The sequence below is a fragment of the Scatophagus argus genome, chromosome 2, assembly GCF_020382885.2.
Source record: "Scatophagus argus isolate fScaArg1 chromosome 2, fScaArg1.pri, whole genome shotgun sequence".
NCBI classification, from domain to species: Eukaryota; Metazoa; Chordata; class Actinopteri; family Scatophagidae; genus Scatophagus; species Scatophagus argus.
The window spans coordinates 20,642,491-20,669,930 of record NC_058494.1 but is presented as its reverse complement, the minus strand read 5'-3'; the positions used below and the strand labels follow the sequence as shown (position 1 = coordinate 20,669,930).

At 42.4% G+C, this 27,440-nt stretch overlaps 2 protein-coding genes across 4 annotated transcripts; both read right to left on the bottom strand.

Annotated features, from left to right (window-relative positions):
* Window positions 1-1,048: 1,048 nt before the first annotated feature.
* mogs (mannosyl-oligosaccharide glucosidase) lies at window positions 1,049-8,748 on the bottom strand. Of its 3 annotated transcripts, none has more exons than XM_046417135.1 (5): window positions 8,625-8,748; window positions 7,092-7,455; window positions 5,948-6,171; window positions 5,598-5,791; window positions 1,049-4,431 (listed from the first exon to the last, which is right to left on the bottom strand). In XM_046417135.1, the coding sequence occupies exons 2-5, from the start codon at window positions 7,438-7,440 to the stop codon at window positions 2,661-2,663; spliced, it is 2,538 nt and encodes an 845-aa protein (XP_046273091.1). In that variant the 5' UTR covers window positions 7,441-7,455; window positions 8,625-8,748; the 3' UTR covers window positions 1,049-2,660. The 3 variants fall into 3 exon arrangements, with proteins under 3 accessions (XP_046273091.1, XP_046273113.1, XP_046273102.1); XM_046417157.1 differs by having other exon boundaries at window positions 7,092-7,525; window positions 8,625-8,725; XM_046417146.1 differs by lacking the exon at window positions 8,625-8,748 and adding an exon at window positions 8,398-8,565.
* A 92-nt stretch (window positions 8,749-8,840) lies between these two features.
* pdcd4a (programmed cell death 4a) lies at window positions 8,841-25,227 on the bottom strand. The gene is made up of 11 exons (XM_046417171.1): window positions 24,745-25,227; window positions 18,133-18,435; window positions 17,693-17,790; window positions 15,228-15,341; window positions 14,881-15,102; window positions 14,569-14,666; window positions 14,111-14,225; window positions 12,548-12,655; window positions 11,396-11,506; window positions 11,162-11,301; window positions 8,841-10,581 (listed from the first exon to the last, which is right to left on the bottom strand). Exons 1-11 carry the CDS (start codon window positions 24,788-24,790, stop codon window positions 10,530-10,532), a joined length of 1,407 nt encoding a protein of 468 aa, XP_046273127.1. The 5' UTR covers window positions 24,791-25,227; the 3' UTR covers window positions 8,841-10,529.
* Between the last annotated feature and the right edge of the window lie 2,213 nt (window positions 25,228-27,440).

Here is a 27,440-nt window from a genome sequence, read left to right as displayed (position 1 = left end):
ACCCAATTATGTGACGATAATGATAATAACAATAACTTTATTTACATAGCACTTTTCAAAACCCACATTTCCAAAGTGCTTAACAATCATTTAGAAAACAAAAACTACAAATCATATATAAATAGAAAGCAATAAACAAAACATAAATAGACAATTTCTGAGAAAGGTTAAAGATTTAAGATAAAATGTAAAAGAACAGCAAATGAAATTTAAAAAATGATGACAATAAATACAGGAATTTAACAATATAAAACCAATAAGCTAAAGGGAACAGTGAAAAGACAATAAAAAGACAACATCATATAAAAGCTAATCTATAAAAGTGGGTATTGAGAAGTGATTTAAAAGAAGTCACTGACCTTGCAAGCCTCATCTCCTCAGGAAGGTCGTTCCAAAGCCCAGGGGCTCTGAAAGCAAAAGCCCGAACACTTTTAGTCTTTAACCTTGACTTTAGAACGACCAGAAACGCTCCACTCGAGGTGATACTATCACCTGTTACAAATTAACTCATTTACCTGTGAAACATTCCAAACAGGTGTTTGTTTATTTCAATAACTTACACAAATTACACAACTTCCCCAGTCTGTTGTTGCTCCTGTTGCCAACTTCCAACACATGCTGCAGAATAAGTATATGTTTACAAATATCAATGAACATGATAAGGTATATATATATTGTACTTGCACTGTTTTCAATTGTCAAAAATAATTAGCAAATTTTCACATTCTGTTTTATTTAGGTTTTACACAATAGGGTTGTAAAGAAAAAGAAGCCACGGTGGGATTTCATCTGTTGAGAATAATAATAATTCACTAATCTAAGATTATACATACTATATAAAATTGTGAGCAAAGAAAGATTATCATTTTATTTGTGTCAGAATGATTCTTTCAACAGCATCTCGCAAGAAGTGACCAATTACCAATCACCAATTGCAGTGTGAGGCAGCGCCAGGTTCTGAGCCACTACAAACAAACGCATGGTTGAAGGTGTTTTCTGTGTCTTCCATCCAAAGCAGAGGCCAAAAAAGTAAAGTGTGACAACAAAATTATTGAAACCATTTATTGTTCTTAACAAAACATAAATCATGTCACAGTCAATGTTGTATTCCCTGCCAGTCAAATGCTGTGTGTACAAAATATGGCTGCTATTAGGAGCAGTTATTTTAGAAATGATGAACAAGACTGTACAGACTGTATCGTTCTTTTGAAAGACTGATCAAACAACTAAATATCAAAATGAGAACATATGATTTAAGAGAAATGGCACAATATAAAATAATGGCCCTCATTTGTCATGTGAATGCACAACTTGCTGATTTATGCACTTATTTTTCCAGATAAAAACTGACAAATCTTCTAAGAGTTGTTCATATACAACACCACACATACAGTGTGTGAACATGAACTTCCTCTCAGAGATGTGGACCAGCAATTTCCTGCATCTCAGAAGTTCAGTGTGTAGGATTTAGGGGAAGAAATGGAATATAATATTCAGAGTTGTGTTTTCATAGTGAAGTGTATCATCAACTGAAACTAATAATCATTGTGGTTTGTTGTTAAAATGACCATCTTATATCTACAGAGAGAGCACGCCTTCAAAGTCATGTTGCACCACCATGTTTCTACAGTGGCCTAGAACAGACAAGCGCTTGCTCTAGAGAGGGCTTTTCATGCTTTTCACCTTAGCTTACACCATAGGAGATGGTGAGAAGAGGGGTGTTCAGCTGCTTGGATTCTGCAATCACACTGGACCATTAAAGAATAATACTGTATAATCTGAATAATCACCTGTCTTGATTTTCCAAATCAAAATACTGCAGAAGGAAGCAATGGAGTTACATTTGTCTGAAACACAGACAGAGTAATGAGTGAACGAAGATCCTCTGTCCCAAAAGTGAAGCCACTGCGTCAAATCTCGCATTCTGTCTGATGGCCAGCAGGGGGAGACTCCATTGATTGCAGAAATAATTTGATTGTACGCAAGCTTATGAGAAAATGACCCTACCTCTCGCTTGACTACATCAGTAAACACTTTCTTGCTAGTTTCAAGTCTTCTTCAATACAGCATGATGTTCATTTTGTAAATGATGGTCCCATTTAGAGTGAATTAGACAATAAAGCAGGATAGGCTTCTGGATGTGGCAACTTTTTAAGTGGCAAGTCGCTACCACATGATGTCCTTGGGTTCTTGGCAAGATCCGGTCAGGACAGAGGCACAGCAATGCATATCCTCCCCTACTCCACCCTCTCGTCCAAATATGGTCGCTTCTTGTTTCAAAAGAACTGAGACGGCGAAGGCCATAATGCCAACTCAAAGCTTCAGGAGTTCTTTAAGTGCTTTCTGTATGCATCTCAAATATATAACTTAAGCACACACACAGACAGGGTAGCTGCACTTATGCTTGTTTGAAATTGCCCTTGAGAGAATATCTGTGTGAAACCTGTCATTTTAATTAAAGGTTAAATGTGATAATGTGATCATAAATAGCTATTTTTCCAGCTGGATCTTTCAATTCAAGTGCTTCAATGGCTAGGAAAGTTTCATCAACCAGACAAGACATTTTACTTTATCTTAACCCCTGAACAAGCTGTTGTTTCAATAGCATCCAGATAAATGAAGGCCAAAATCTTAGACAACATGAGATGAAATCTACAGTATCAGTACTGTTCAGCCATCATTAATACTGTCAGGGCTGACCAGCCGGTGAAGGGGTGGCTTCCTTGGCCCCTGCCAGTGCTATCATTGTACTGTTCCCAGATATACCCTGTTTCAACATACTGTCTATAAACATTACTGATAATGTTAGTCCTGAGTTCCTCATAGAGAGCAGCTGCCTTCTCTTGGTATGGCCCTTCTATGTTGCTATAGTGGTGCAGAGCTCTGACTGCCAAGTAGTTGATGTTGATCCATATCGGTCCCCTCCAGTAGGGGGCATCGTGTTCTGTGTTTCGCTTCATATATAGTGGATCGGCCTTAGAGAGTGAACGCAGGCCATAGGGCGTCCACAGCTTATTGGAGTCTCTCATGTCACGGAAGATATGTTCTAGTTTGGGCGAGTCTGGTGTAAGAATGTGCAGTAAAAAAGGGAACAGGCTAACATAACCCAAAGCATTAACATACTGGCGCTTGGGGGCTCGGCGGACTGAGCGCACAAGGCGTGTCATAGGGAACTGATGACGTGGCTGTCCAGGGGGCACATACACCTTCTCCTGCTGCAAGGACACTGCCTGTGTGTGGTTCCCAAAGTCACTGAAAGCACGAAGTTGTTCTGACCAGTGGAGCTCATTCAGGAGGTTGTTGTCACTGAGCACTTGGTGGGTGAGTTCATAGTCCTGATGGGGCTCACCAAGAAGTCGGGCTATACTTGCCATGGTGCCTGAGGACAAGGCCATCCAGCAGTGCAAATCCACATGGCGCTCATCTGCTGATGGATGTGAAGCCCGGGGGTAGTCGTCCAGCCCAGAAGTCAGGGTCTTGGGATTGAGGAAAACATTAGTGTCCTTGTCGCGTCCACGCCAGCGGTAAGAGTTGGGTAAGGGCCCTGTCTGCGTGGTGTTGTACCATTCAAACCAGGTTTTCAGTCTGGGAAAGAGCCGTCGGAGAAAAGGCAAGGTTGGTTCAGATTCTACCTTCTCTGGATTCGAGGAAAGCTGTTCAATAAGTTCCTGAAGAGCTAAGAAAAGAGTAGGTGGGTTGGCATTCTCATTGTGTTGAACTACAAACTCAGCTGGGACTTTACTCCGAGACTCGTCTCCCAGGATCTGCTCACGGGGGATCCAGCCCTCGATATTGATGAGGTCTATCCAGTGGGCAATAGCCTCTCTTGTTACCTGGGGATCCCATTTGCTCAGCAGCAGCTGGTGAAAGCCTTCATCCCAAAGAAACCCTCTGGGAAAGAAAGAGCGTGACGGTACAGCAGTGAATAAAGCGCCAGCAGGGTACAAGAGCGGGTATTCATTGTAGACTGACTGCACCACTGACTGGCCATAGAAGTAGCCAATTCCACCCAACATGTTGCTCAGTGCTGCCTTGCCAAACTTTATATGCGCCTGGCTAAACCTTTTGCTCTCAAGGCCAAAAGTCTTCTCAAATTTTGCATCAAACTCAGCCTTCCTCTTCTCCAGCTCCTGAGTCATGACAGAGCCCACGAGTTGGTTGGGACGGTTGTGGAAGCTCCCAGACTCAAACAACACTTCAATCTGGAACGGCATCTGGACGGTCACCTGGTGAACCACAAAGTCACTTTCTTTCCTCACATCAGCGGGCTTTTGCTGGTTTTGGTGGTGAGGGGGCTTGTAGGTGTCTACAGCTATGTAATGTCTCTTCTCACCAGAAGGAGGACTGTAGACAAACCTGCGGTTCAGACTGTGCTTCACGATGTCAGTCAACTTCTCCAAGCCAGGAGAGACAGTCTGAAGATAGTTGTAACTAATAAGAAAAAAGGAGGAGGCAACTGTTAACCCTGCATTTTCAAAATCTATGAAATCAAAGCAGAAACACAAACTTGAAAGCACTTTATACCGAGTTACTGACGCACAACTGATTTTAACTACAGTAGCTGATGTTTGTGAAGCCTTAGCACAGTGTGTCATATCCTGAAAGAAGAGCATGGTGTAAGCCTTAGCAGTCCCTTTTCTACTGTGCATGCTGTACGAGTGACTCAGAGGTTAAGCGACCGGCCACAGCCAAAAAAAAAACAAAAAATCAAACTTTAAGCTCCCACTTTCTCTTCATCATCCACCTCCCAAAAATAAATCATAATTCAGACAATTCTCATCATTTCTGTCAGTGCATACTGTACCTTTCTATTTGCTATGCTGGTCTTCTCTGTCCCTCATGAAAGTGTGAAATATTGCTGCTCCCTGTGAGTGTTGTTAGCAGAGCGTCCTGATCTCCTCAATACAAAAAAATACTGCAACGACAGTTCTTCTGAAGGCGGATAAACACCTTCACTGATTAAATGACACCTGTGCCACTTCAAAGGAACAGAGCCCTTATGGAAAAGGGTTTTTGCTTTTGCTGCCATCTAGTGGTTGGATATTCTTTTCAGCAGTACAAAATGACATTACTGCTGAGTATCAACCCAAGGCCGCACACCTGATACTGGGAATCAAGAGTGTCACAGGCTTCAAATCTCAGGGTCATTCGACAATTCTTTTCTTTTATAGTCACATCACACTTTAAATCACAACATGCATGCATTTGGATGCATGTTACTTGGATCTTTTGCTTGTATGCAGTTTAAATGGTCACCGTCCCCAATTGTTATAATGACAATGTCCTTTTACCTTTTTATGACAGTTTACCTATATACAGTTTTGCCTACCCTCAGTGACTGATTATTCAACCATTTTAATCAGCACTACAAAACATAACTTTTTATTCTGTTCATTAAAAAATATTTACTTAAACAAAGCCTTTGTGCCAATTGTCAAAGGCAATTCCTAATTAGCATCTTCTTTGCTGCATATCTTTAATCCTGACTGAACTGAGCACTGGGAGTCATTTTACAGTCTCTTCCCTCCAGCTTTCCGCGTTAGTAATCACTGCTGTTGCTGCTGACTTCCTCATAACTTCTGTATTAATGTATTTACCTGGCATATTTAGCACTGGATAATTCCCCCGTAACTGGCTTTCTGAAGGTGATTTTAAAGTTTCCAAGCTCCTCTGAGAAACCAGTGATGGATGCAAGGCGGTTTCTCTCCTCGACGTGAGCCTCCAGCGAGCCCTGTGTGTCTGCTGCAGCGTAAAACATCAGGGAGATGACTGGCGCTTGAGGGGCAGAGCTCTGCTGGGCAAAAACAGAAATCATTAAACATAAGCAATAATGGCAACTGTTTGGCAAAATTTAAATACGAAAGGTACATCTTTGCCACGCAAAATACATTTGGGATACATGAAGCAACCTTCTGGACAAAACGCTGAATGGACAGACAGTACTCACATGCTGTTTGGCAGTGATCCTCCAGGTCCAGTCTCCTCCATGATCCCCTCCCAACCTCTTGACAAACTCTGTGGTTAGTGTGAAGTCATTGTCTCGGATTTCCTGGACGCCAAAGGTGAGCCCGTCATGCATCAGCCACCCATAACCTTGCAAACGATCCCCTTGCTCACAAGTGTGCCTCAGGTTTACATCCATGTCAGAAAACTGACGCATCCACATCATGCCTAGGGAGATTTAATCATCAATGCAAGTCCAGTTTGTTGCACAAGACAAAGGATGTACAAATACATCATTTGGAAAGCAACAGCTTCAAGCAGAAGGTAAGGCCTAAAACTTCCTGGCTACATGCAGTATGTTACCAACCTACTGGGTTTTAAAAACTGCAGTTCTTAGTTACCGCTTGTTACGCAGTATTTGAAAATGTAGTTCAGTTTGTGCTGTCAATGAATTAACAATACTGGTCATCCAAATTGGACGACAGGGTTTACAGAAATAGGAATTGAAATATTTTGTAAAAGCAAACAATTAAACATTAAAAGGAAAATCCACTCTCAAACCAGTATTGTATATATTTAGTATCAGCTTATTGCAATTCATTGAAGCTATATGATGAGTGAAATATTCAAACTCATGACTGAGGTTTTTTATGGCTGCCCCACTCCATAAAACGGAGAGGATATAGTTTTCTATGCTTCATTTGATATGTGACCTGATCTATTTAGTATCTGTAGAAACTTAAAGGTCTTTGCAAGAATTTGAAATTGCACTTGTGGTTTTAAACTCATTAGTGTTAATCTGAATGAACAATGCTCCTCAACCTGCTTCATCGCCATAGCCAATAAATCCATAATATGGACTTGTTATCATATTATATGCTGTATATCAATGTAATTTGATGTATATTAGGATATTTATTTCTGTCCATACATGACCCATATCTCCAACATGAGGATTGTGACAGTGACCCAGGAGGTATGCATCCATTATTTATTGTCTTGGTGTCCTCTAACAAGTTCGAATAACAGAGAATCACAAATTAAATCTATAAAATATTTCATTAAAAAGTTACTTTGGTTTGGATTTTTCTCTAAACTGTTCCGCCACACATTCACTTATCAGATTTCCACTGAATGTGTCACCCTACCTGTCACAATCGATCTGGGACTCCTGGTTTTCATCCCAAAGTAAACCTGAGGCCTGTATGAACCCCAGAACCTCTCCGGGGAAACCTTGGCACTGCTGCTGTTCGCATCCAGGACAGGAGGTGACGGGTGCAAGGTCACCACCCGTTTGGCCAGGCTGGACCGCATGTACAGAGCATAAAAGAACCAAATCAGGCTGAATATGCAGAGGCCAATGGAGATGTTGATGAAGACTTTGCCAATGTCAACTTTCTTTTTCTTCTCTTTGCGGTGAAGTGCAGAGGGCTTCTCATCTTTCCTTGGAGGGGGAGCAGCTTCACCAGTCACCACCCTCTTCCTCTGCCTGCCCATCCTGCCCTTCTGAAGCTGCAGAAAACCAGAGAGGGCAGGAAGCTGTTTTTATCCGTGCAGCAGTGTCAGGCAAACTGGAAGTTAACTGGAGGTTAGTTAGTTAGGTTAGGTTAGTTTCAAAAAGCGCCTTCTCCTGCACAGTCTTAGAAATGTGAACCTTTTCTGCGCATGTATCAACAAATAAAGTATAAGTTGCACAAAAGCGTAGAACATCTCCCAGCATGAAGTTAGTAGAATTAAGTTCAGACACCACTAGAGCTGCAACAATTAGTTTATTACGCAATTAGTCAATAAAATGAAAATTAGCTGCCCACTATTTTGACAATTGATTCATTTTTTAAGTGATCATCAAAGCAAAAATACCATGAATGATAGCAAATGAAGAGTCTCTGTTAGACAGTAAAGGAAGGACTGCTGTTCAGACAAAAGATGTGATTTTTGACATTTTATAGAATAAACAACAAATAGTTAGCAAAATAATAGTTAAATTGGTAATGAAAGTTATTATTAGTTGCAGCCCGAGATACACACAACACAAATGAGGTGGATAAAATAGAAGAAACACCACCCAGTATACACCTCTGTAAATCATTTCAACAAAATCTGAGAATTTTAACTTTGGTGAAGGAGGTCTGGTTTAGTGCGGGGCTGTAAGGTTGCTAGACAGCATGGGTTTAAGCTAACGCTGTGTACACAAAGGAGAGCAGTTTTCAGAGCCAAGGCAGCAGAAACTGCTAGTACTACTGCAGTATAGCATAATTATAACAACACATCAAATTAAAATCATCGTGGTGAATCTTGTAGGAGCCGCCTGTAACATACGTTCACGTCATCTCAGACTAAAGACAAAAAAAAGAGATGTAGCTGCAGGTATGTTCACGTTAACCTTACAAAGGCTTAAAGTCATTATTTCATGAATTAAACTCAGCTTCAAGCTCAAACGGCGACCGCAGACACCTGTTTTCGCGACAACAGCTTCAGTTGCTTATTCGTCACTACGCCCCAGCAATGCAACGTTGCCTGCAAGGCTGCACGCTAGTTAATGTCGTAATGCTAACATTAGTTTTCAGCCACACCGACCGGCTTGTCGCGATACAATGCGGTTTTGATTAGTCATGAACGAGTTAAATACGGAGACAATTCGTAGTTGTGGCTTAATGTTCAGTGAGCAAATGATTACCAACCTGTCAAATTAGCAACTTCTCAGCGGCTCATTATCCGTTGCTAGCTTACTAGCCACTTCCTGGTTATAGCTCGTTTTCAATGACGTGTACTCCGCTCTGAGTGTACGTGAGTGGCGTCATCGGTCACCTCGTTCCGTGCTCATCATGCTGCTAAATACGATCAATATTTCTACAAATACGCAAGAAAGGGGGGAAAAAAATACAAATACGACACTGTAGAGGGAAAAATGTCATTTTATTGAAATATATAATATGGACTTCTTGTGTAGAGGCAGTGTGTCGTGAACAGTTTGCTGATCCAAAATAAATCAATAGTACAAATATGACTATAGGAATACAAAACATCAACATTACGCCCTCTATTTGACAGTGGGCAGCTGCATGCATGAATGAGTTTGTCCTGCCAATTCTCCAAATATTAACCATTTAACATAAATTCCCTCAACCGGTTATTTACACTGTAGGCGTAAAGAAGCTGTGCTATGAAGACACATAACCAAGTATCTTAGATGTACCATAGATGGGATCAAGAGTCAAAGCCTTGGGAGAAAAAATGATTAAAAAAAAAAATAAATCCAACCTTTGGCTTCACACTGTATCTCCGTTACAGGTTTAAGTTAACGTTCTTACACCTGGCCTGACCATTAGTGACAGAGGATTATGAGAAATGAGTGTCAAAACAAGATGCAAATGAAAGATGAACAAAAGTGACTGATGTACATCACTACTCCGCTTCCTCCTGGTTACAACAACACTGGTTGTCATGAAGAAAAAAAAAAAAAAGAACAATATAATCTTTCTTCTTAGAATGAAAGATCTATTTCTGAGTCAAAATAACTTTGGTAAACATGGAAAAACTGAGAGAGACAAAATAAAATAAAATAAAAAATAAAAGTCTGAATGCTCATTAAGTCCTCTGCCAACAAAAGCTGGTCTGGATAGCAGATTAAGTCTGCTCTCTGCAGGAGGTCTGGCTTTCTATTGTAAATGTTAAAGGTCCAGAGACAGTGTGAGCTGTAGATTCATTAATTGCAAGAAAAGCCAGAGTGCTTGAAATAGTATTTTTTTTTCCTTGTTTATATTTTCTTTTTATTATTTTTATACATTTCTTTTTTTACACATCCCAATTTATTTTCATTTTTCAAAAAAATAGCCTCCAAAGTGTATTTGCCCAAATGCAAATTTCAAATAAACACCCAAACAATGCCAAAACCCTTCTTGTTTTGACTGCTTTACAAAGTGAACATAAGGCCTCAGAGACCAAGAACCAAAGGAAAAAACACAAACAAAATACTTTTCATTAAGGATCAGCAGCCACTTTGCCCAGAAGCTACAAAGCATGTTGTCCTTGAAGTTACTTTCAATCTTTCTGTTGAGCTAAATTACCAAGTGCTCACCGACTGCGCAGTATGCCGTCTTGTAAGTGCTGTTGTCATTTAGAGCATGTTCCACGAAAAAAACGAAAAAGAAACAGAGATGGCAACATGAGAAGTAAAGCAAGAAAACGAACACCCCGATTCATATCCCACACTCCCCAGTCTGTCCCGTCGTCTCTCTGCCGCTCTGACTTGAATTATTCTTGAGAAACAGGTACAAAGATCGAGGCGAGAGGGCCGCATCTTACGCAGAAATAAAGAATATTCTTACAAAAAAAAAAAAGTGAAAAAACTGTGATTAACAAGATGAAGGGAACTGAGCGCCTCTTCAGTTTACTTTCACCGAACGTCAACGCTGGTTTGTGTAACGACAACAAGAGAGGAACAAGGAAACTTCAGGCTGCCAGCACGTTCGGTTTCAGGGAAAACATGCTGGAGCGAAAACCGGGTGAAAGAACCTGTAGCCACCCTCCTCCTCCTCCTCTTCCTCCTCTGCTGCTGCTGCTGCTGCTGCTCTTCCTCTCGTGGATTAGTTCTTGATCACTCCACCATCGCCTTCGCTTACAAAACGCTTCCGCCCCCTAGTGGAGGAAACACAGCATGAGAGACGTGTCAGTGTAAGGTTGGTTTATTCACAATACTAAAGATTAATTCTGGTTATATTTTATGTTTCTTTCTATTTCTTAACAAACCCTGTGAAAATACCAAAATCTAAACCGTTTCGTCAGGTTACTCCTCCGTTCCAAAGAGCTCCACTGCTGCCCCCCACCCCCCAAAAAACACATCAAAGCACCAACACATTTTCACAGGGTGACATTAACCCCATTAATCATTATCAACATGGGCGCTGTAGTTTACTATGAGTCAATACCACACACACCATCCTGTCATTGTTAACACAAAAATAAGTATTAATCCACGGCTGAAAATAGTCCCCCAAGTGCACTTCCTGCGCAGAAGTTGGCCTGATGCTGGTGAGGAAATCCGAAAACATTAAGAGGAAAATCTAACAAATTGCTGGTTTTGGTGTTTTGATGGGATTTGTTGGCAATGAGGGAAATCTAAAAGAACGACAGCAGGTAACTATTAATTACGTGAGGGCGAGAAGGAAAGAGGAAAACACTACTTTCATTTTCACTGGTGCATTAATGGCCAACTAACCTGGAGGGACAGGCATCCCTCAGCTGTTTGGTGATGACAGACTCCTGGTAGCACAGGTCCACAAAGGTCTCCATAATGGAGTGAGCATGCGGGACATCGAGGTTGATCTCAGGGAGCTCGTCATAGACACGCTGGAAGCCCTACACGGAGAAGAGAACAGACGACAGTGTTGAATGAACGCATTAACTGTCATAAAATAGTGTCTTTATAAATACAGAGAAACTGTAAACTGACCCTGTTCATCTGATCCACAGTGATGAGGCCTGTTTTCCAGAAAGACTTCAGCAGTTTTATAATCATATGACTGGCAGCGTCTCCTTTGGACTCCAGCACCATCACGACAGCCTGGAAAGCGATCACGATAAAACATGTGTGTCAGAGAGAGGAGTGTGTTGCCGTCATCTGATAATTAAGTCAAATGTGATCAGAGTCAACAAGTAAGATCTAATGTGTGAGCAGCACACTTCACCACATGGTGGCAGTGTTTGCCATTTCACAAAACAGAGCTGAGAAGGCAAAGTACCCCAACACTTAAAAAAAAAAACCCCAAAAACAAAAATTGTTTAATTTATAAAAAAAAAAAGAAATAAAAAAAATGTATATATAGTATATATTTTTATAAAACATTGTGGTTATTAGAAAAAAATCTTAAGAGACTAAAAGCAGAAAAAGTCCAGCTGGGTAAGACTTTCTGAATGTGCAGCATATGTGAAAGCAGTAAAGAAAAAGTAAAAATAAGTAAGTCTTTACAGCAGTAAAGACAAAAGTTTCACTTCCACTGTGCACACAAAAAAACTATCAAAACCCAATCAGGCATTTCATAACCCATTTTTACCTACAAAAGTAGATGTAACAGAAGAAAGTGTGGCATCACAAAGGTATACACACATACATATTCAGCCCTTTCCTGTGTGCAACTCTCACTAAGCAATTACCTTTTTATGGAGGACAAATGGCTCCATATTAGGCAACGTGATTCAGACTTTTGGATAGATTTATTTGGACAGATTACTAATACAAGTAATGCAAATGAGAAATTGTCTCTGCCAGACACACACTGTCCTTGGCAGTAAATAAAAAAAACGATGGAAACCCGTTTTTCTAACAAAGTTCACATGCATCACTAAGAAAAAAACAACTTTCCTTCTGTGCTACATTTTACTTGTCTCCTGTTGTCATAATATGGAGAGAACATAAATTTCTGACATTATCTCTGAAAACTTGAGACTTTTTTTTTTGATTATTCTGTATCTTATTCACTTCATTTATGGGTTTGCTTTGTCTAATGTTTCTGCACTGCAGTGTTTTATTGGTCTTTGTTTTTGCGTGTTTGTTTTCTGAGTAATTTTGTGCAAGAGAGACACAATCGCATCAAGCCGCTAATACCTCATAAACCAGCTCATGGTGGAAGTGTGGGACTTCCAGGTCCCGCAGACAGTGCTCTGCCTCCGACACGTCTCCTGATATCAGGTACTCCTTGAGCAGGAGGTTCATCTGGAACAAGGAGACACACACACACACACGAATAAAGCAGCTCTGTTGCTGAGATTTCTGTGTGCAACCGCAGCAGGAATGAAGTCAGACCTGTAACTATTGTCCCTGGAGGGAGTTGTCCATCCTGTCAAATGTCATAAATTTAAACTTTGGCTTGAACAGATGGACAGACACATTCATTTTCTGGTTCTTTATGTTAGAAATAATAAAAAAATAAGTTTATTTATCCAAGACAAACCTTTATATGTTTTAACGCACCGTGGATTAGCAACAGGTTTGAAGTTCACAGGGACAAAATTTGCAGGACTGAACACAGTCAGAGCCGAACAGAGAGTTCAATAACACCTGAAAGCCTCTTTAAAAGTATTTCATGAAGCCACTCTATACAGAACATTTAACCCGACTTCCTTGGCAAATGAAAATTTGGCAGACATGTCTGATGTATCAAAGTCGGTTAGAAAAACAAACATTTCTTCCTGTTTGGAGCTGTGCTCAAGTCTTTTAGCCTTTGCTTCTTTTGCTGGCATTACTTGGTTACATCACTCTCGCTGCTGAGCTGCAGACACACACACAAACACACACTCCGACGACCATTTTGTTTAAAATTTACTCATACAATTACTCATGCCACTTGAGATTTGAGAGGCGTGTGACTGATGCAATAAGTTCAAGACCCTCAAAGCTGGACCAACACTGTGGGTTTTAAAAATCACTAAGCTGGGGAAACGTGTGGTCGTCTGAGCATCGAGTGGAGGATGTGATGTGGCGGCGACAGGGGAGAGGACGAAGGAACTGAGAGGATCAGAAGAGGCTACGAGCGAGAGCACAACGATCGAGTGAATCAGAGAGAGCGGCGAGGGAAGGAGGCCTTGTGCCTCATACAACCCGGCGTGTTCCCACCCTGAGGCTGCACACAACCAGGCAGGAAATCAGAACTGGACAGGAGTGCCAGCAGGGCCGAGGGCTACTGAGGATTCCAAAACGCAGGATACTCTGTCATTTCTAGACATGCATAAAATCCCTTAAAATGTTGCATAACTCTTAACAATTTACAAGATGTGCACTTGAAACTCCCACACCACCCACACCCACATTAGCATGAAAAATTGCAGGGAGGGAAAAAAAAACCAAAAAAAAACAAAATCAAGATGACGGAACAATAATTGCAAACAAAAACATGAATCAAAAGCACATGGCATGCAAGCGTGAGCATTTAACAAGCGCGCATGTGTCGACTTTAGTTCAAGTCCAGGGTGTGTTTGTGTGTGTCAGCCACTCCCCATGCCATCGGTTTTGCAATTCCTGTTTCTCAGGGCAGAGAAAGTGCTCTGCTGACACAGCAAAACAGCAGAGGCTTTGCCCGCCACATGCATTCCTGCCTCCTGTTTACGTGTGACATAAAGGAAAAGGCTCCTGACCTCTTTGCAATAGTCCACCCGTCTGACTTGAGCTTACCTCTTTGATGAGATGTTTGACGGGTCTCAGGCCTCCGCCCACACCCCACACGTTATCAAGACGAACCATCTCCCTCTTCATGCTCAGCAGTACTGCAGCGCGGTCTAGAGCCACTCTGAGATACAAACAAAATGATGTTTTTCGGCATGAAAATGGGTAAGAGTGTGACCATTTAGTCTAATTTGTTTGAGAAAAAAAAAAGCCATGGCTAGAGTGAGCACAGAGGTCCAAAAATACTAAGACAACACCATAACACAGATGTTATTAGTAGATACAAGCGGGAGAGAAGGAAAGTCAAAGAGGGTTGTGTCTGTTGCGGCTGCGTCTGTAACCAGCAGTCAGCACAGAAATGTAAAATTCCCTTCACATGTTTGTTTTTAAGAACCTAAAGAGGCTTTACAGGTTGCTGACGGACAAGCTGCTGTGTGTGCATCTTCATTTTGCCTGTCTGGGCTCACCTGGCGTGCTCACAGTCCACTTTGCCCTTGTAACAGTCCAGGAAAGACATGGGGAGGATGTGGTCCGCTATGGCTCTGGCTATGAACTGGCCCAACATCTGCATGACATTAGACAAAACGCGGTTTACAACAGCATCACTTATTTTCATTTTTTTATACACTCCAATAAGTACAGCAATAACCACAAAGTAAATGTGAAACTTCACAAAAGGATTAATAGATTTCACCCCTGAATCCAGCTATGAAGTCTGATCCATTCCTGCACACAACACAAACTCGCACAAACAGAAATGCGTGGATGTCAGCGTTTACCTGCGGAGCCTCCGGTGTGTCCAGTATGAGGTCTGGCAGCTCTTTGAGCATCTTGTCGAAGGCTCGGGCCATGTCACTCTGTGACAGCAGCTTGCCCGACAGATCAGACAGCAGGCGGGAGGTCAGCTCTCTGTGGCTGGCCTTGCCTTCCAGGGCCAGGGACACGGCCAGGGAGGAGAACTCGTACTTATGTGGGCCCAAGTTTAGCCCCTTCAGCAGCAACTGACAGGAGGGAGGACAACATGAACTGTAACTACAATGTAACTGGAGCTTGCAGAACTGTGTCGTCTAACCAGCACTGATCTTATGATCTTGGCAAAAAAAACATTATTTGGTTAATCGCCTACCTGGACCTCTTTTGTGTCTCCGTGTTCAAAGTACTCCTGTACGATCGGGTTGACCATTTTTTCCAGTTCCTTCTCATCAACCTCTGGCACAACTGTTGCGTAAACTGTGTCTCCCTGTGCAGGAACAAACACATAATCAGTCAAGTAAATTCATCCACGCACACACAACAAAATTCATGCATCATCAAGTTTTTACAATCTGTCATATATTCCCACATCCCTCTATTTTGATGATTAACTGTGATACTTCAAAAATTAAATATTGTTATCATGTAAATAATAAAGCACAGATGTTCTGTTTATCTTTTTGGTCACGATACTCATCCAGTGAGAATCTGATAAGGCAGCCCTAATCACCACTGAGGTTTATTTAAAAATGTCTCTTACTGAATGTAAAGAACATCAGATGAAAACAGCCCAAGCTAAACTCTCAGGTGAAGTTTTACTTTATCTGGACAACAAAAGTAAGCATAATCCTGGCATTAAAGCTGGCTTTTCATATCCTGTATGATGAGTGTAAAGAAAAAATTGCTTGAATGTCTTCCCCTCTTCCGATAAGCCCAAGTTCTTATAACAGGAAAACTAATACTGGCATAAAGAATGATTTTAGCCAAAAGTCCAGAGCTCTGATTCACCTTCCTGTTTCTGCTCATGTTCCTTAAAGTGACCGTTGAATGCAGAGGATGATGGAAGAGAACCAAAACAAGAAGTAACAAGTGCCAAGTACAGACAAAAAAGAACGAACATGCAGTCAACATTTCAGCAGAGGTTTGTCTCAACATGCCAATTATAACTAAACCAAGGATTGGTCAAAAGAAAACAAAGGGGAATGCTCAAGTCGGTTTTTAGACTTTCCCCAAGGACAGGATAACCTTTACCACACAGGGATCCTTCATCCGTCTGATTCACTAGGCACCGTCTGCACTCGCCCCGGGTGTCTTTCGTCACCACTCTGATCCAGTTCCCTGTTAAAACACTGACCTCTTTCTGCTGCGCTCCTGCGCCGTTCAAGGCCAAAATCACACCGGCTTTTGTGAGCAGTTCCCCGAATCGTTATCGACTTCATACAGACAGAAGCTCAATTCCCACTTCGCAAGTCAGTCAGCATGACCATGACGGGAGTCGAACTTTCCGCACAACACCAAGCGTTTGCTTGATAACAGGGTCAAAGACTGAAAACGCTAGTGATTGTGATGGGACGGAGCCACCTGGATGAGTCATGTGAGGGGGTGGTTTTTAAATGAGCTGTGGCCAAATCATGTGGACGTTCTGATATAAAACAGCGTTTCTCAACAGATCAATAATCCTGTAGATTTTATTTTTTTAAAGCCATCTGAGAGAGTACAACTCATCATGTAGAGAGCGCTGCACTGTATAGCTCGTTTCAGAGCGCACCGAACGTGGACGATCGTTATCGTGTTCGGGTGCGAATCCCAGTCTGGGCCCTTCTGTGTGGAGTTTGCATGTTCTCCCTGTGCCCGCGTGGGTTTTCTCCGGGTACTCCGGTTTCCTCCCACAATCCCAAAAACATGTCCTGTTCTGCATTGCCCTTAGGTGTGAGTGTGTTTGGGGAAGTCTGTCTTTGTGTGTCCACGGTGAACCCTGCCTCTCGCCCGCCGTCAGCTGAGACAGGCTTCAGAGCCCCCATGACCCCGCACGGATAAGCCGTATAGCAAACGGACGGATGGATGGATGGACGTGTTTCAGCATCAGTACTTCGACATCAGCACGTTTGCTTGACACAAGACATAAAAGCTGTCATCCACCGCGCCACAGCTTTGATCAGCGGGCCTCAGCGGGAACAAAAAGCTGCTCCACACAACAGGTCAGACCAACAACAACTGTGATGAACCAACCTCTGCTGGTGACGCGCTTTCGTCTGCGGCAAAAACACCGCAGAGTGTGCGAGTGTGTGTGAAAGATAACGCAGATAACGCGAACAAATAAAGGATCAGCTTCCACTGTGCCAAAGAGAATAAAGCTTCTCTTTTAAAAACTACACAATTCATTGATTCGAAGTTTGAATGAAAATTTATCTGCAGCCAATTTTATTAATTCCTTTTTTTGATTATTATTATTTATTTGTTATTTTTCCAGACTAAAACAAAATTTTCCTTGCACAATACAATTTTTAACTTTTTAAATGCCACGTTGGAATAAAAATTTTATAGATCCCATGAATAGTCAGTTAAATGGAGGAAATAACAGATTAATCAATATTGGAAAATAACTGCTGGTTGCAGGCTGACTTTAATGATCGTCATAATGTACACAAGTTTTTAGATTACACTGCAAAATTCACAACTTTTTCCCATTTTTTTTCATTTTCACTGTAACATATCTTTGTAACTAAAAAAAAAAATCCTCATTTCCTGCCAATCTGTCTAATGAAGACAAAGTCCAAACTCTTTTTGGTAAATATGCATATTCGTTCATATGAACCGCCCCAAAATCCACACACTCACCTGAGCCGATTCATCGTAGTTGGGGTCCCGAACATCAGGCTCCTCGTCTTCATAAACCATCCCAGCAGCCCCCCAAACTCCTTTACCACCTGCCCCACCTGCAGGCAGACAACCACAAAGCCAAACCTTAAAGACGTGCAATCGGATCTCCAACCAAATTACATTACTACTGTCAAAAATCAGCACACAGAAATCTTTTCTCTCAACTTCACACATATGCTGATTACACTAACAAACGTTTCCATTAATGTGTGCTCGCCCTTTTCAATCTGGTAGCTGAGGTTATAGCCGGTCGTCCGTTTACTTACACCAAAACATGTGTGCTCACTGTTACTGACTGATCGAGAAAAGCGCTCGCGTCTTCAGCGCTAAGTTTGACTTTTCTTGAGCTGCAAATGAATTTTCTGAAAGCCGCAAACACTAATGTAGCTCAAACTGACCTTTTTTGGGCAGGCCTCGGCCTTTGCCCGTCCTGGATTTGCGGTCGTTGGCGTTGACTTTGCCCTTCGGACTGTGTGGGTCGCCTCCCGCCAAGTCTCCCGACTCTGAGAAGGACTCGCTGGTCGAGTTGCGGGACGAGGACTTGCGCAGGCGACGCTTTGCTTTGGCTTTGAGCCGCGCCTCGTGCAGAGCTTTCTCCTGAGGCGTCCAGTTGCCGTTCACCTCCGCCTCGTTCAACGCGTCTTCGTCACCGCTGTAGGGATGGTCAGCCTCGGCCAGGTTGTCTTCCAAAGAGAACATCCCTGTGGGTCAGGAAATCAGAACAGCTGGAGGCTGTCAGTGATGCACTTTGGAATCCACACACAAATTACTAGAGACATCACTGGTGCATTATATGGCTAAAAGGAAGTGAACCGCAACAGTTTGGGGGAAGATACGACAATGCCACTCCCTCTGTCCAATCAGAATTCACTCCTGAATGTCGTATTAAAAAAAATGTCTATAGGAAGTTCAAGTACAAAATTATTATTGTAACAACTACAAGTAGACCGACTAATTATGCAGAATGGTCCATTTCAAAATATATAATTATCGATACACTTATGTGTTTACCACTCTAATGTTGCAGCAGCTGGTAAACGGGGAGTAAAAGTATAAAGCAATATTAAATGGAAACACACGAGTAAACATAAAAGTACCGCAAAATTGTGCTCAAGTGGAAAACAAAAGCAAACGTACTCCGTAATACTTTAGGTGATCCAGAGGAAGACTTGATCTTAACACTTTACACTTGTGGTTTGAGTATTACTGACGTATTTTTACTGCAGTGGAAAAAAAACTTTAAACCTAACAAGGTTTACACAGTCAATCTGGTCAACCTGCTTTCTCTGCACAGTGTTGTACTTTATGTAGCATACGTTAGTTTATTTAGTATGTTTAGTATTATTTTTTCTACTTTTGACTAACTGACACTGCTGTAATGGGCTACTGGTGCTTGAATTTCCCCTCGGGATCAATAAAGTATCTATCTACCTATCTATCTATCTAGGTAAACATCTGCAATCAAGTCCCAATCATGTATTCTTTTTGGTGAAAGTACATGCATATTACTGCAGTACATGAACAAATAAGCGACCCAGACGACAGTGACACATTGCATGTTTGTCTTTATTGTTTGGTTTTGATTTATATGCAAAGCGAAAGCCACAGACGACGTTGGTGCGTTCAGCAAACCACACGAACACCTCAACTCGACGGCAACAGCGGATCGACGTTTCCTGACTGCGCTACATCCACCTCCGTATCTCATGGTCATGTTTTGCACATGGAGCCAAAGGTCACGCAACACCCACAACATAAACATGAGAAGACGGCAGAACAAATCCACGCATGCATTCCTGTGACACTCACCAGCTCTATTAGTAGCCATAAAGTGGGTCAAAGTGTAATGTAACTCAATATGCTATTCTTCAGTGGGTGTAAAGAAAATACTGTAGTTGAGAAAAGAAAAAAAGAAAAAAGTCTGCTCAGGTTGCTTCTTCTAGAGACGACAACAACAACAACAACAATGACAGGGACTGGAGTCCTCCTGCAGGCATGGAGGGAGGGAGGGAGGGAGGGAGCAAAGAGGAACACATGCTGGAGAAATGCTGACGCTAGGTTTTTTTTTTTTATTCCATTCCCCCCCCATCTTCTCGCGATCAGTACGTAGCAGCTACAGTGGACCTGACTACATATGGCATGGTTGGGTCCACGACTGGTCACATGACAGGGCTGGACGAGAGCGGGGGGGGGCAGGAGGAGGAGAAATGTCTGAGGGTGTAATGAATACTTCCACGGGCCCCAAATGGCAATTTGAGGACTTATGGCCCTATAGATTACAGGACATGTAGAAAACACACAGAGGGAGGAGAAAACGTCCAAGCCGCAGATAAAACTAACAACCTAAAAAAGCAGCAGCAGCAGTCTGCGTGCTGCAAATGGCAAAAAAAAAAAACTCTTATAAAAATAGTGGAGTTGTCATGCTTCTTGCGCAGAAAAGAAAAAAAACAAAATTCAGGAGATATCAGACAGAGAGTTCATGAGTGTGGATAATAAAAGAAAAGAAGCACCTTTGAGCACAGAAGGACATCTCCCTGAATTAAGCTGTTGTAGTAGGAGCAGCACCACACCCTTCCAACTCTGTAAACAGCCGACCATGTGTCTCCTCCTCCTCCTCCTCCTTCCCTCCAGGAGGCCACAGGGCCTGCAAGCTCTGTATATTAGGAGTTAACCAATGGCGGCATGCCAAACACACAACCGGCCAATTGGAAAAGGGGGGGGGGGGGGGGGGGGTTTAAAAAAAAATAAAGGGAAGCCAGAAAAAGTTGGTGCCATTTGCCAAGAGTTGCAAAACAAACCTATCAAAATGCAGCCAGCAGAGACCATTTGCCTCTGTAATGCAGAACTTTAATCTTCAACAAAACAAAAAAAAAGGTGGGTTTGTGTGTCGCCATCACAGTCCCACAAAGCTGCAGCAACAAACTGAATCAGCTGCCTTTAACTCTGCCCGACACCAAAGCGAACACCAAACCACACAACACCGTCGTGATGGTTTTTCAAAAACCGCCCACATGCAGTTTATCGGTTTTTGTTCGTGCAGCCAGTGCAGACCAACAGAGGACCTCTGGCCTACATGCTGCGTGGGAGCTTTCACAGAGTCAACGCGCTTCAGGTCGCTACACAGCAGCGGCGTTCATGAATGAGCAGGAGGTCAGCGGAGTAGAGCTCTCACATTCCTCATAGGTTAATACTGTAAATGTAACTGAAGGTACTGGTAAACGTGTTTGCATTCATGCAGAAGACAATTCTCTGAGCACTTCTTGAAAGGGACAGTTTCCCTGAAGAGCTTGTTTGGCTTGTGGTGCTCAAAGAGCCTAAATAAATGAATAAATAAATACATTTGAAAAATCCAGCAGCAATGATGAGCCTTGCTGACCATCGTCTTTGAGATACGAAAAAGGCTTCGACACAACTGTGGCCGGGAGGTAAACACCTGAATCGTCTGCATATTCAAAATTTTGGAGGAGCAGATGTAATTTATTTTTCAACTAGGCAATCCAACTTTTTTGAGGGAAAAAAACCAAATTAGACACACAAAAAAAATATCAATCGAAGTGCAGGATCTTCACATGAAGATTTGCTTTGATTCAGTCAGTTTTAGCAAAAACTGCATTGTAACAGATACGCTGCTACACACCGAAGAATACCAGTGTGAACTAATTTAACTTGTGATGACACTTCAGTGGAAAGTGTTTACAGTAAAAAGGCAGCAGCGAGCGATCTAACCCGCACAGACCAACAGATTTGTCCGTTTGTAAGCACAAAGTGGTTTCACACAAGCACTGAGGTAAAAGCAGCACGTTAGGGACAGCTTGTTGTTGTTGTTTTAAAGGTTAAATGAGACTTTGAACATTAATATTGCAGAAAAAAATCTAAGTGCTATGTGAAGATGAAACAGAACCTTAGCAGAAAATGACATTTGTGTGGGTGTGGGTGTGTGTTGTAACCCAAGCTTATCTGTTCTTTGTTATGGTCTCAGTCTGGTCCAGACCATGTAAGAAACTACCTGTCCTCCCTGAGTCCATTTTCAACATGGCAGCCGGGTCACAAACTCTCTCACATTACAGCTTAAACGGCAAAATACAACAAAAGTTTCTGAAAAGATCCGAGTGTCAGTTGCACGTCTACCTCTACCTCAGAAACACAACAGCGGCGCCGCTGCAGCTCGGACTGGACTCGCTTTACAATCTCAGCTGAACATCCTGGCTACAATAAACCTCAAGCGAGTAAGAAAACAACAATTCTCTATGAACCCAAGCAAGGAAGGAGATAAGCAAAAACATGTGTGATGACCTCCATAACGATAAGGGGACAAAAAGAAAACAGCCCTGATGCATGTGGTCCTGTGGCCGTTATCCATCAGAGGAGAGGAGGGCGTGGACGTCCCAGGGAGTTTAACCGCCGTTTCGCTTAATGAGAAGAGGCCCGAGCAGAAATCGACTTCAAGGCACGCTCCGGACACATCTTCTCCTCAACTTGTGTGCATATGCTGATTTTTGTTTAAATACACAAACGGCAACAACAGAGACCGAGTCGGTGGCCATATTTGGGCTGCAAGTAAAAGCACAAGGGTCGCCGTTTTGGACCCGATGATGTGACTCTCGGTTTTTATTAATGCAGACAGAGAGAAATAAAGGACTTCATTTAACGGAGTAGTACTGGTGTACTTTTTGCTTCCTGAGTCATTCTCTGTACCAGCTGCACACAGCAACAACACAGATAAAATACACAGGAAAGATTAGATAAATTCCCCAAGTCACTTGGTCTTCCCCCCACTCACAAAATCAGCCAACAGCCTCCACTGTTGCACAGTAACACACTACTTTGCTCGGGTGGTGATGGACTTAATGCAAGCGGATGGTGTGCGCAAACATGTTTTCATGAACGTATGTGGGTGGTGGTGGTGGTGTCGTTGAACAAAGAGAGAGAGGGGAATGACCATAGCATAATGTGTACTCAGCGGGCCACGAACAGATCTGGCTTGACATTTATGGCCGCGGGTTTCTTCCGCAATGCTCTTAACGCGTGTGTCGTTGCGTAAATGTTCTCACAGGTGTGTGGGGGGGGGACACGCAGGATTTAAATCTGCACCTACGGGATGTTTATCACAATACAAACCTGCCCTGCGTTGCCTCAAAAGCTCCTCAAGGGCTAACAGAACATCTGCGGTGAAACGTTGTTTTGATATGTTGATAAGTCACCAGTACTGATTTGGCATCTGTCCTACATCAAGTCGAAATACTCCTCCCAACAATAAAAAAACATCAGACAACAATCTGAGTTGTTTTGCAATATTTTGCTTCTAAAGGCAAAAGAAAACCTACCAAGCCAACCTACTGGTTAAGGCTGTAAGATGCAGCATAAAAAGCTCCAACGCGATGGGATGTGACTTTTGAGCCCAGATCACTTTGTCAAAGCATCATTTCCAACATCGAGAACATTGACGCTCAACAAGCTTGGCGGTTTTAGAATCATTTGGCTGCTGGTCGGGCTATTTTAAGACATTTCTTCTGGTAACTTACCAGTAATCTGGCTGATTAATTGATAAACTGTAATAACTAACCACTATGCCAAAACAGGAAGGTGACTTGATCTTTGAGAAGATTCCCTTGTGATAACAATTCAGATTCTGCATATTGTTCAGTTCAGTATCCAGACTGACCCACAAAGTGTCCCAGGAGTGTGTGCCCACCCCCCTGCCTCCCTTCCTTCCTCCCTCCCTCATTTTAATCTGTGCCAACACAGACAATAGACTCTTTGACAGGGGAGTGTGACCACCTCATTAACGGGGGCTGCTCTGTCAGGCGTGCCTGACCCTCCTCCAGGAAAATAAAGTGCTGGTCATGTTCACGCAGGACGGTCCATCCGTACACCGAGGCATCTCACACACAAACAAACACGGACCTACCAGAACATACCACGTGGTGTCTCGCGTGCGCTGATTTACATCCGTGACACTTCAAAGTGAACGTCGCAGAGCAAATCGAGCTTTAATGGGGTTTTTGGGAGGGTTAAACGCTCATCACACTTGCGAAATCTCGCCTTTAACACATCATTTTTAAGCGGCCGAATACATTTCCACTTACTTACTTATGTAAGATTTAAACTCACAACATTGCAACGAGATTATGTAAGAACCTATTGGTTCTTATGGTGGGCCATACGTGTCGACGTCATCGCTCAGGGAGAGCGAGGAAAGCGCGAGACCCCGTGTGCCACGAGCTACTATGAGATGATCTTTAAAGCGCGTGGTGTTAGGAAAACGCGGTCGGGATAGAGACAGGAAAAGGTCAACAAAAAAAGGCGCTGCCCAAGATGGTCGCAAAATCAAAACAGCATCTGGTTGTCAACGAGGAAACTGACAGCGGCGGCGTCGCGCTCGTCAAAAACATAATTTCATGCAGGAAAAGGGAAGTGCAACACTGGGCCATCTGAAACACACGACAGCAGCTAAAAGACAGGCTGACGCAAAACGTGTTCACGAGTAAAGTGATTGAGGAAGCACAACCAATAACATCGTGTCATTCTAGACAAAAAGAAACCAGGAACCAAGACAAGTCGATCCTGCTCCTACGCAGAACGAAAACACACGGGAAAGAAACGTCCTCCAGTGTATCAAAACGCACTCAGACTCAAACTGCCCCGATGTTGTGTACGCCTGACAAAGCGGAAGTAAGCATTTTGGCCTCGTCCAATCAGAAACGCGTAAAGGGTTAAACGTAAGAGCAGTACAACAATAAACACCGTGTCGAAGCTCGTTCATTAAAACAGTACGTGACAAAACACACAAATCGAGCTCGGTCCTGGCCGCGTCCGCGTGCGGGGACTGTCGCGCCAGCGCTCCGCGTGCGGTCTGCTTTTAACGCAGCACATGGTGTAGCATGGCTAGCGCTTGCAGCCCATCCCATGCAGGGACAATGGATCGGGGAAGAGCACGCCAGCAGGCCCAGCATGCATGCACTTTGCACCGATGTACACAACACAAAACAAAGCTGAAAGCCTTTACTCACCGTCGGCCTGGGGAGCGGCGGACCACGAATCCACTTCAGTCGCCATGACGCTCTCCAAATGGTCGATTTAAAATAAAAAAAAAATCCCCCTGTCGAGCAACAAAACCTCTGCAAGCTAAACGTCTGCAGAACAAACTGTTCAGTGTAACTCAAGTCTTTTGACAAGCTGGCGAAGGGAGGAAACCGGATTCTTGACCCCCCCCCTTTTTTTCTGTGCTGCACGGTATCAGCTGAAGAAAACACACACAAAAATATTAGTCAAATTAAACAACAAAAAGAGTAGAATTGCTAAAGCGTAAAGAATATAAAGATCTCACACTCTTCTCAGCGTTTACGGCTGGGAAGAGTAAAAAAAAAATAAAATAAAATAAAATAACAAGAGTGAAGGCTGGAGAAGAAAGCAGGTTAACTACAGTGAGGGCATGTCAAACAAACCAGCCTGCAAGATAAACAGTTTTTAACTTCGCAGTGGCGAGCCGAGCGGAGTCACGTGGGGCAGGGAACACGGATGAGGAGTGGTCAGCTGAGGGGGTGGGTACCGGTCTAGTCTGACCAATCACAGAGCAGGATAAACCAGCCTACTGTAAGACGGGGCGATATAGAACAAAAAAAAACAAAAGTTCAAGTTTCTTGTTTGAATTATCTAATTAATTATTCTTAAAAGTTGGTTGTAATTGAGTATCTTACCATTAAAGCTTTATCACATCGGATGGTATCAATTACAGGTTCAGACAATATATGACAGCCCAAATATAACTTTTAATTGCAGTCATTCCGTGTTCTGTAAATCGTTTTGTGGGGACTGATGAAAAAGCAGAGGTTGCTGGATGAATGGGAAACTATTGATCCTCCTTCAGATCTTTTGTTTCTTGTGGATTTTATTGATTCAACAGCAAATTATTTTTGTGTGACGTGTCGACTTGTAGGGGGGTTGAGATGCCCATAGTTTCATCACCGCATTTAAGTATTTTTGTCATTCAAATTCACACCACTAGATGGTGCTAATGTGCAGCTTAGTTACTGCATACAGGTGACCCTGGTGTTCAGCAGCATGACACACTATCTCCTTACAGAAATGCCTGCAAACACATGCTAACAAACATCTCAGGTTTGTGATAATCAGGAAAAATCAACCGATCGGTCCACATTAAGGCCAAGTTGCATCCGCTGTGTAGGAGCCATTAAGTTTTGTGTTTGGTGTTTAAGAGTAATGCGGATGTTTATGTTATGTGTCTGGTTAGGTTTGTGGTTTTGGCCCCTAGATGGCAATGATATGCTTGTCTGCACAGGAAGTGGGAAGCCATGGGTCACAGGTAAGGTGGGGTTAAGTAAGGTGCCACAGGTGTGAATTATTTAGTGGAAAGGAGAGCACATGGGAAAAGGACACACAGCTTTTACCGTGACAGTGATTCACAACATTTTTGAATTTCCTTTATTTTTCATAATTGATTCCACCACCAATTCACTAGATATCATCCTTATCAATAAGATCAACCCGTTTTTTGTCATCTGCCATACTCAACACCTTCAATAAATGGAAACGGCTCTATTCAAAGGCAAGTTGTTTGGACCTTCTTTGGATGACTGCATTTTTGGACACGAGTTAAAACTCCCTTAAACCCAAGCCGCAGGTGACTCATTTTTTGCTTTGATAGTCACCACACACTGTTTGTGTGCAAGCTGTGTGGGTTTTCTAGGCTGTGTGGTTTGCTTTTGTGCTAATTTAAGATAAAGAAGGGCTTCAAAACATACAAGAAGACACGTCTCACAATTAGGTAATAAAGCAGGTTCCATCTTTAGGTCCTTGAAGGGCTCATTTCAAAGAGAATTTTCAATCACATAAGCACAAACCAGTTGATATTCATTTATTTCTGGAGCTCTTGTGTCTCCTCTCCAAAGTTTGATGGAGGCTGGACAATTTCCCACTTTGCCTAGTCATGGTAATAATTAACAATATTTCTAGTGAACTTTTCCTGAACTTTTTTTGCCAGATGCTGCAATTGTCACTGCTGATATGTGATGCTGTAAGAGAGACACAATCAAAGGTTTCACACTCATTTTTTTTTATTTATTTATTTTTTTTTAGTGGTTTACTCCTGAAAAGATGAAGCTTTCAGATCAATTTGTAGCCTGATGATTTATCCCGAGTCACAGTGACAGCTGCTCCTTCCCTGCTTGAAGAAGTTTTGTATAATCAAAGCCGAATACTGCTGTATCCCCGGCAGCTGAAGCCACACGTGTGCATAATGTTTACAAAAGCGCAGACATGTTATTTGGTAGCACTTGTTAGCATTTATTTCGACACAAAATCCACAGTTTTTGTTGAATAAAGTAGAGCAGATATCAGTGACCAACGTGGTAGAATCCCAATAAGCATCAAGGAGAAAACTTCAAATGGAAGAAATTCAAATACAATCCCACCTTTTGGAAAAAAAACAAAAACAAAAAAAAAGCACCTGGATACGAGCAAACAAACAAGGCTTTAAAAAACGTGAGAGTATCTCATGGTTTGGATTTCACATCAGAGTATGCATCAGAGACCTCTAGGCTATACACCAAGATACAAAATAAACTTGATATTCGTGATGACGCAAAAATGCTTGGATATTTATACTGACACATATCATGTTAACAAATACCAACAACGATCAACTTTGGCCTCATAATTAGCGCCGATGTTTTAACACCACGACAAA